Raw genomic sequence first — 10085 nt, 5'->3', positions numbered from 1 at the left:
AAAAGATCTCAAAAGAGAGTAGAGAATTGAAAGAGTATTGTAATTGAGAGTGTGTGTGTAAGAGTATGCAATTCAAAGTGTGTTCAAGTGCAGAAGGGTAGTCCCCTTTTATAGTGCAGAAAACAAGTAAGAAAAGGTAAGGAAATAATTTGCAATCAATCATATAAAGTCTCCCTTTGGTTAAGGGATTCTGATTTCGAACAGGCATAACATAATTAAGGAAAGAATTTGATTAAAACCTTTTCCAAAGTAACATAATAAGGGTAAATACACAGGGTTTATTTAAGGCAAAAATCCAATGGTATATGGTTTGTGAAAAATAAGGAAAGGGAATCAATCAAACAGCCAGTAAAATCAAAGTTGCAAGCTTGGTTTGAATGAACCAAGTCAGAAAAGGGGTAAAGAAAGGTTCAATTAGGGAAAATCAGTAACAATCAAGTAAACACCATTAAAGGAATTCGGAATCAATTAGTAGTTGGCAAAACCTTTTGAAAGAAGAGTTCTCATATATAAAGCACACAAATATGTGAATCAAGAAGAGGCTGTCAAATTATTTAGAAGAGAGTTTAATCGAAGAGAAGTTCAGAATCATAAGTAAAAAGATACAGGTTCAATTTGTAGACTCATAGTGAGTATGAGAGTTCAGGGTCCCAAAGTGGAGCCTTAACTCGAACACAAAAATCAAAATCGTCAAAGGAAACCCCCAAATCCTAGGGTTTCAAAATTGAATCAGACATGGAAGTGAGAAAGCAAGTCATTTGTTTCAGAGTCTCAACAAAACAGATATGATAGCATGTTTGAATGACAAAGGAAGAAAAATCATGAAGAACATATTTGAGAAAACTCGGAAGCTAAACAAGTTCAGAAGAAGGAGATAATACAAACGTGAACACAAGTAGATGAAGCATGTAAGAACATGAACAGAGTCCAGTAAACAAGATCAAATAACTTAACGGTAAACACACATAGTAAAAGAGTAAAGAAAACTAAGCAGGGATTAACAGGAGTAACATGCATAGCAGAAAAGAAAAGGTAGAAGACATTACATGCGTAATAAAGAGTAATCACACCATCAGGGTATGGACAAACACACATAAAGTAAAGAAGAAGAAAAATCAGAAAGATTTTTCCCAAAAAATCCTTTCAGAAACCCTAAAATCGAAGAGAAACGATTTTGAAAAGAAACTTTTGGGGAAAACACTTTAGATGGCAAGAAAAGCATAGATACAGTATAGATCTAAGCAAATAACGGTGAAAGGACCTTGAATAGCTTAGGGTTTTGGAGAAACCCTAGAAATGAGAAAGACTTGGAAACAGGTCCGATCTTGAGTCGGAGAGGTCAAGAATCAGGCTCCTAAGTCTTGAATATGTCGGAGCATGGCCGGAGAAGCCATGAAATCAAAGGTCTGAGAAGATCGGAGAGGGAATCGTCGAGGTTAGGCCTCGAAGCTTCGAACAACCCTGGCTTACTGGTGAAGATAGGTGAGTACCAACTATCCATGGCCTGAGAAGCCATGGATTCCGGTGACCGGTGGTTGAGAAGGGGGTAGGAGGAGGCTAGGGTTTCGGAGAGTTTTTTAGAGGATTTGAGAGGGTTTGGGATTCAAAGGCGGCAGGCCAGGTGAGAATGAGGGATTAGGGTAGTCACCTGTGTTTAATGATGGTAGGGCGAATAGTGGTCGTTGATCCGAATGATCAACGGCCTAGATTTAAGAAGGTAGATGGGAAACCGGGTTGGGTCGTTTGAGTTGGGTTAGAGGTTGGGTCAAAAGGAATTGGGCTGGTCCGAATTTGAGTTTGAAATTGGGTCCATTTTAGGCTAAAATCGAAATGTAATGGGATACAATTGAAACGAACTGAGGCCAAAATTTAAATAGCCAATTTTCCCTTTTTATTTTATAAAAATAGTAAAAAAAATGATTTTGAAAGCAAATTAAAAGCACTGGATCCGTTATTAGTATATAAATATTAATTTAAAAATATTGGAACCAGTTTCATAATTATAAAATGCTATTAAATCTTAAAGCAGGCTAAAATTGCAATTATATGCAATTTAGCTTTTAAAATACCAAATTAATTTGTAAAAATATATGAAAAGTAACCTACCTATATTTTGGTATAAATATGAGAATAAAATAAGTTATTCACCAAAGTGATAATTTTGGGAATAATTATTGAGCAATAAATCAATTTAACAATCTTTTAAAAAATTGGAAAAATACTAAAATACTTGGGCATACTTATATATGTATGTATATGATATTTGAAAGTATTTGCATGTAAAAGAAATACATAGGGAAAAATTGGGTATCAACAGTTGTGGTTCCTCCTGTTTGTTTTTCATGTTTGCATCCCTATCTCTAAAGTGATTTTTTGCTCGATCACTCAAGAACTCTCGAAGATGACCTTCGTTGAATAAACGAGCTACCTCCTCCCTTAATTGTATGTAGTCCTCGGTTCTGTGACCATGGGTTCCATGGTACTTGCACATTTGATTCGGATTCCTTTGAGCTAGATCAATTTGCAGGGGTCTGGGCCATCTACTATCCTTGATCCGTCCAATGGCTAACACAATACCTGAAGCATCGATGCTGAAGTTGTATTTCGATAACCGTGGTGCTTCCTTAGGCTCGACGTGTTTATCTAAGCCATTATTACTCATGGGCCGTCGAGAATTTTGACCTCGATCATTTTAAACGGGATTACGTCCTGGTCCATTGTTCCTTCGATATGCGCTATATGGTTGGTATCGATCTTTGTTCGATCGGGGCTCTCTGTCGATGTCCCTTTGAATCCTACCTTCGAACCTGTTTGGGGAAGCAAAACTGGATGGAGCTCCCAACTGATGATCATCGACCCGGATCTTCAATTGGTACCGATTATGCACATCGGCCCAGGTCACCACTGGATATTTAATTAAATTCTGCTTTAGTTGACGTGACACTATCAAACTTCGCTCGTTCAAAGCCTGAATAAAGACTTGGACAACCCAATCATCCGTAATCGGGGGTAGGTCCATGTGTTCCATCTGAAATCGAGATACGAACTCCCTTAGCATTTCATTGTCCTTCTGTCTCACTTTGAAGAGGTCTGACTTTCTGGTCCCGACCTTTATTGCTCCGGTGTGTGCCTTTATGAACGAATCAGCAAGCATGACAAAAGAATCGATGAAATTGGGCGGCAAATTGTGGTACCATATCATTTCCCTCTTTGATAAAGTTTCTCCAAATTGTTTCAACAAAACAAATTCAATCTCATCATCTTCTAAGTCATTTCCCTTTATTCCGCATGTGTACGAAGTGATGTGTTCATTAGGACGGTGGTCCCGTTGTACTTGGGGATGTCTGGCATATGGAACTTCTTAGGAATGGTCTTCGGAGCCGTGCTTTGAGGAAAATGCTTCTGCACAAACTTCTTCGAATCCAAACCCTTTAGGATCGAGGGTGCCCCCGGTATTTGGTCAACTCGTGAGTTGTATGTTTCTACCTTTTTGTCATTAGCATTGATTTTCTTTTCACCTGATTCTATCCGTTTAGTGAGCTCCTCGAGCATTTTCATGATGGCGGGATCAGTTCCCGATCCATTATTGTTCAATTTTTCCTGCATGGGTTCGACTCTATGAGCAACTTCCTGTGATATATCGAGTTCAATTCTACTTGGGGCTCGATTCTGATTTTGGAGTTGCTCTATCGCGGCCTGTTGAGTTTGTAGCATGTCAAATATCATTCGAAGGCTAATTTTGCCTTCTTCACCATTTTATGTATTTCGATCGGCTACTCGGGCATCCTTTTGGACGCTATTTTCAGGGTCAGCGCCTAAATCTCCACGAATGGTGACATGAGAATTGACATCAACCGGATCCACGGCATGTGGTGTGTCGGGATTGATTGGAGGTACTCCGTTTCCCGGGGCGACTACATGCTCGTTTTCGCCATGAAAACCAAGGCCGATGTCAGTGTGAGTGGGTACTTCTTGAGAGTTTGACATGTTGATGCCTGAAATAAAAAATACTCACAAGAATAAGCGTAAAATAGTGTGTGTTATGAAGATTAAAATATTAAGCAATCACTATTATCCTTAGCCCCACGGGGGGCGCCAAACTATTTACCCTAAAAAGCGAGTAACAATTAAACGTGTAATGTGGTTTTAAGGATACATATTTCATTTAATGCCAATTGATTAATTTAGAGATAACTGGTGAAATTTACAAGAATATAAAACAAACCAATGTTTGGACAGTATCCTCGAGCTGATGAACCCTCGAGAGTAGTAAAGCAAGAACAGTTAAAGAACAATAAATTGATGAACAATAGAGAAATATTATATTGCTTTGATCTGTATGAATGTAAGGGGTTTACAAATTATGGGGACCTCTCTTTATATACTAGAAGAATCTTAATTGTGGTACAATTTTAATTACGGAAGTAAATCCCATAATTGATACAAATAACCACCCTTGATTTGATCTGCTCCGAGATTTCAGACGTGATCTACCGGTTATGGATATCTCACATTTCCGTTATTGCATTTCACTCGAAACCGGTCATACTTAGTCTCGATTGCTGCTGGCCTCAATCTCGACGGACACTTCGATCTTTAGACTCAATGCCTTGTCTTCGAGCTCGGGTCTGATTCATTACGAGGTTACTCCCGATGCAGCTCCTTTGTTTCGATCAATAGGCCCGATTTTGACCTTATACACGATTTTTGGGAGGTTTAGTTAGAAGCAAATTCTATTTTGCTGATAAAGATAAATTCTATTTTGCCTCTCACGTCCCTCCTAGAGAGTGAGCTCACTTTTTATGCTAGCTCGGCCACTAAGGTGTATTTTAATTCACTAAAAGTTTATATAGGCGTCATAGGACACATGTATTTTTAAGGGGTGCAACTGACACTTTGGTACAATAATTATGCATTATCCCTAAAAAAAAATGTTTATCTAGTAGCTGACATGACATAGATGGGGGCAAAATCCAACGTCTTTTTTTGGTTAAAAGATACAGTGGAGAAGAAGTAAACATGACATACTCAAATTAAGCTTGAACAGTGTTAATTAAGGTGACATTTGCTGCTAAATATATACTTGGTTAATGTACAACCATTCTATTATCCGCACAAGTAAAAAGGAAACGGCAATCTTATCCGCACAGCCCAATTTATCACACAAAAGAAAAATCATCAGAAACTGAAGCAACTCTCTAAGAAGATGACGATGATGTTAAAGCAATGGCTTCTTTCACAGAATCCTTCCCCTCACTTACCCAAAGCTGGTCCTCTCAGATGCATTTTTTTGACGACCCTCGAGTCTGGGCAGCTCAGTAAAAAACATATCAAGAAAGCTTCAAAATGCATTCACATTGATTTCAAGGTGACTTAATTTTCAATTTTAGGATTTTGGGTTTACTTATTTCAAGCTTTTAATTCGTGGGTCTATTGCAAAATTGCTTCTTTTGTTAGTTTCGATTGTTAAGCAATGCTTTGGTCTTGGCCTTTGGGGGAATGTTGAAAGTCTGGTTTTTACAATTACAGTTGATTTGATGAAACTTTCTACTGGAGGAAGTGAAGAATTCACTTCATATTTGACATATTTTAGAGAAACTTCTCAATTTTGACTAAATCCGTGTAGGATATGTTTAAAAAAGAAGAAAGGCCTTGATCTATGATTTGTTATTAAAAAAAGATAGAAAGAGAAACGTAGAAAAGATTTCATTGTGTTCAAAGCATATGTAGAAGTTTAATCATGCTACTTTGCGATGCAAAAATGCTTCGATACCATTGAAAGAACGGTTTTCTTGTGTGAATTATTCACTGAGGAGACTACAACAGATTGATTGTAGTTAATGTTAAAGTGTTTAATATCTCAAAGAAATATCACAACTTTTGTCTTTTGGATTGTTAATATCACAACTTCTGTTACGTGATGGAAGTATTGTTTCCAAATTTAGTTTGTGAAGATTCATATTCACTGGAAATAAAGCTAAAATGTCAAAGGTTTTTATAGGATACTCTCTTTTAAAAGGCTTATCCATATGTCTTGGCACTACCTAAATTCCACTGCAAAATCATGAAATCTGGGGAAGACATGCCGTAGACTGACATTCTGACTTTTCATTTTACTACAATTTCTCTAAACCATTCATTAGCTATGTGCATTTTCCTTCGCTTGCTCTGTTCTATTTTTATTATGTTTGAGTCGATAAAAACTCATGTAATTCTAGTGGAAAATGCAAGGTATTCAATCAGTAATTATAGCAAAATGCTACTAGCTGAGTAAATTTATTAGCTTCCTTTTCTTATTCAATTTCAATTGTTATACACATGCAGGAAATTTTGCAGTTCAGATACCCTGCAACAACACTAATAGTGACTAATGCATTGATGATGACTTCACCTTTAGAAGCCTTGGCTCAAACATGTGAAGCTGATACTTCTTCTGTCTTCAATATGCCATTATTGCTGCTTGTTGCCCTCGTTGGGGCCACAGTGGGAGGTAAGATACTTTAAGTTTGTCGCTGCCATTGTTTTATTGCATTTTTTGGGGCTTTCAACTTTGAAAGGACAGAAAGTCATTGTGGTTAGATGTAACTCTAAATCATAGACCCCAAGTTAACCATAGAGCATGAACATAAACTGCACATCAAAATTAGCTCCCATATTATGCAGAAACTACTCTTATTAATCGAGGCATTTGAGAAATTGCACAAGCAAGCAACATACATGAGATCATAAGACCAGTTGCATCTCTCTCGCATTCCTGTACTTCTTCACAAAGATTAAGTTTATTACATGCACATTGAGACAGAATATGAATTCAATGAAAAGAAGTTAAAGGCTTTTTGATGCATTAAGTACATTGAGGCCTGTGCAGGATCCAGGATTAACGAGGCCACTTCATTCGACAGTTCCTCCTCAGAACACTTGATGAAAATATTATTTAATGCATGGGGTTTACAACTGCAATCAGAATTCCCTATGTCTGGTCGTGGCAATGGCCAATAACAGGAGTATTACAGATTCCATAAGCTATAAGAATGACTTTTAAAACATTTAATCGCTCGGCCAAAAATAATTACAGCCGCTAGCTAAATATATAAAAAATATAAACTGATTATATGTAAAATATGTAGATTATATGTATATTGTACATTAATGAGGCGGATGTGGAAGTGAGGGTTGGTACACAAGTCATCCCTAAGAGAGAAACCTTCTAAGTATTTTGGTTGATAATCCAGGGAGATGGATGATGATGTCACACATCGTATTGGAGTAGGATGGATGAAATGGAGGCTCACATGCAGTGTCTTATGTGATAAGAATGTGTCACTAATACTTAAAGGTAAGTTTTATCGTGTGTATGTTAGACCAACTATGTTGTATGGGACAGAATGTTGGCTAGTCAAGAACTCACGTGTTCAGAAGATGTCAGTAACGGAAATGAGGATGCTTAGATGGATGTGTAGGCATACTAGGAGAGATAAGATTAGGAATGAAGATATACAGGGTAAGGTGAGAGTGGCCACCGTGATGGACAAGACACGAGAAGCGAGATTGAGATGGTTCGGGCATGTAAAGAGGACCAAGTGAGGGGGTGTGAGAGGTTGGCAGTGATGGGTCTAAGAAGAATTAGAGATAGACCAAGGAAGAATTAGGGAGAAGCGATTAGGTTGGACATGACATATTTTCAGCTCACCGAAGATATGATCCTAGATAGGATACCATGAAGGTTGAGTATTAGGGTAGAAGGTTAGTAGGTAGTCGAGCGATTCCTCTCTTTTTTGTGGGAGAGCATGTATCTAGTTTAGATCACCTTATTTGCTCCCTATTCTCCTTGTCAATATTATTATTATTATTGTTTTATTACAATCTTATTCTTCAATTATATTAGTACTGTTGTTTCCTTTACTTTAATTATCTTTACTATTTTGTTGTCAATAGTTTTCTTTTCTTTAGTATTTTCATCATAACGTTTTTACTATTGTATATCTCAAACCTGTTTTGAAAATGCTTTTCTTGAGCCGAGGTTCTATAAAAAATAGCCACTGTATCACACACAAGGTAGAGGTAAGGTCTGCATACACTCTACCCTCCTCAGAACCCGACCCTACCCTCCCCAGAACCCGACCCTACCCTCCCCAGATCCCGACCCTACCCTTCTCAGACCCCGTTGTTCTTGTTGTTGTTATTATATAAAAAATATACATTTGTCATTTATTATTTTGGGGGGACGGCTATACTATGTGGATTTCCCAATATGGCCTATACAAAAACTATGCCTCAATCCCAAACCTATTGAGGTTGGCATATGGATCCTCAATATCCATTCTGCTCCATTTGTGCCCGTTGCACTTTGTAGTCCATACTTACTAAGTTGTCTTTGGGACAATTTAAGAACTTATCCAAAAAAATGTCTATTCAAAAAGGTGCTTTAAGCAGGCTCAGAGAAAATTGTGGAAATGGCGTGGTTTGTGCTCAGTGTCTAAGGAATTCCTCTTTCTTTTCTTTTTTTCCATTTTTGTTTGGCAGGAAGTACGGAAATTTGAAATGGTTGTTTGTTGAATCAGTTATTTGTAGAAAAAACTTTCAACTTTGAGTCGGTTCTAACTTCTGAGTATAACAGCATAATGTGTTTATGTGAAACGAAGGAGTCGATGTAGGGATTAATGAGATCTAATACTCAAAATGTCTTCACTACAATAAACCTATCTAATCTAGTCTTCTTTCTCATCTCTCTTAACTGTGTGTTGATCCTCTCAATGTTGGATCATTGCCTTTCTTGGTTTAATTTTTTTTCCCCACCTTTTGAACACAAGGATGTGTGTGTACACATTTTTAATTGTACTTTCAGGACTAGTTGCACGTCAGAGAAAAGCGGAACTGCAGCGGTTGAATGAGCAGCTCCGCCAGATCAATGCGGCGCTAAGAAGGCAAGCCAAAATAGAGTCCTATGCACCTAGCTTAAGTTATGCTCCTGTTGGTGCCAAGATTGCAGAAAGTGAAGTGATTGTTGATCCAAGAAAGGAGGAATTAATATATCACTTGAAAAATGGAAAGAATTTTCTGAGAAATCAAGCCCCAGAAAAGGCATTTGTGGAGTTTAAAACAGCCCTTGAGCTTGCACAGAATGTAAATGATCCTATAGAGGAGAAGAAGGCAGCAAGAGGATTAGGTATGTGAGATCTCCTTGTTCAGTTTAGCGTTATATTTCCTTGGATGGAACTTTGCTAGGTAACAAAGGACTTGTAAAAGTTATGTTCAATAGGTATTGTTTCTACATTCACCATCTTCCTTATTGTCATTTATTCTTAAATTCTTGGTGTCACAGGGTCATCAGTCATGTTGCTTTTTTGGCTTATTTTCTTTTTAATCTGCTAAAGAAAATGTAAAATACTGCTAGAAGTTAGATTAAAGATTCAGTAAATCGTGGTCCTTGAAGCTAGATAGCCTACAAAGAAACTTTATTCAGACATACAAACTGCTACTGTTTCTCTCTTGTATATGCGTGTCACAATGTAATGACCCTCAAAGCTTTATCTCTTTCTCAGGGGCATCATTACAAAGGCAGGGCAAGTACAAGGAAGCCATTGAATACCACTCTATGGTTCTTGATATCTCATCAAGAAATGGAGAGGATTCCGGGAGCACGGAAGCTTATGGAGCAATAGCTGATTGTTATACCGAGCTTGGAGATATGGAACGGGCTGCAAAATACTATGACCAATATATTGCTAGGCTACAGAGTGATTAAACCATCTACAGGAAAGACTTCTCGCGGAAATTTCTTCATGTTTGATGCATTTAGAGTAGGATCTTTAGAGGTTAGGTTTTTTCTCTTGGTATATTTAAATCTTGCATACATTATTCACCGGTTTCTTCTGTTCTATTTTTTTGTCTGTTCTCGTTTTGGTATGCCGAGGGTCTCAACACACCTGAAGTTATCGCTGATAACTTTTATTCAGAATTTTGTCAGCTCAATTTGCATGTGAAAATCGGAACGAGGCAATCAAATGATCTTTATAAAAGTGATAAAAAGTAGCATGTTTGCCTTCTGGAATGGGGAACAGAGGATATTACAGTTCCTTTTGATT

General features: G+C 37.6%; 1 protein-coding gene across 1 annotated transcript; it reads left to right on the top strand.

Moving 5' to 3' along the window:
• Nucleotides 1-5093: 5093 nt before the first annotated feature.
• On the top strand, nucleotides 5094-10019 carry LOC107793011 (protein FLUORESCENT IN BLUE LIGHT, chloroplastic-like). The gene is made up of 4 exons (XM_016615280.2): nucleotides 5094-5368; nucleotides 6325-6490; nucleotides 8846-9166; nucleotides 9543-10019. Exons 1-4 carry the CDS (start codon nucleotides 5207-5209, stop codon nucleotides 9743-9745), a joined length of 852 nt encoding a protein of 283 aa, XP_016470766.1. The 5' UTR covers nucleotides 5094-5206; the 3' UTR covers nucleotides 9746-10019.
• The last annotated feature ends 66 nt before the right edge of the window (nucleotides 10020-10085 follow it).

This window comes from Nicotiana tabacum, chromosome 22 (genome assembly GCF_000715075.1).
Source record: "Nicotiana tabacum cultivar K326 chromosome 22, ASM71507v2, whole genome shotgun sequence".
NCBI lineage: Eukaryota > Viridiplantae > Streptophyta > Magnoliopsida > Solanales > Solanaceae > Nicotiana > Nicotiana tabacum.
This window is presented reverse-complemented; position numbering and strand designations above follow the sequence as displayed.

Bases quoted from the DNA above. Each gene is read 5' to 3' on its own strand.
- LOC107793011 (XM_016615280.2), top strand. From the start codon at position 5,207: ATGACGATGATGTTAAAGCAATGGCTTCTTTCACAGAATCCTTCCCCT. The intron at 6,491-8,845 runs GTAAGATACTTT...TTGTACTTTCAG, and splicing joins CGTTGGGGCCACAGTGGGAG to GACTAGTTGCACGTCAGAGA. The intron at 9,167-9,542 runs GTATGTGAGATC...TCTCTTTCTCAG, and splicing joins GAAGGCAGCAAGAGGATTAG to GGGCATCATTACAAAGGCAG.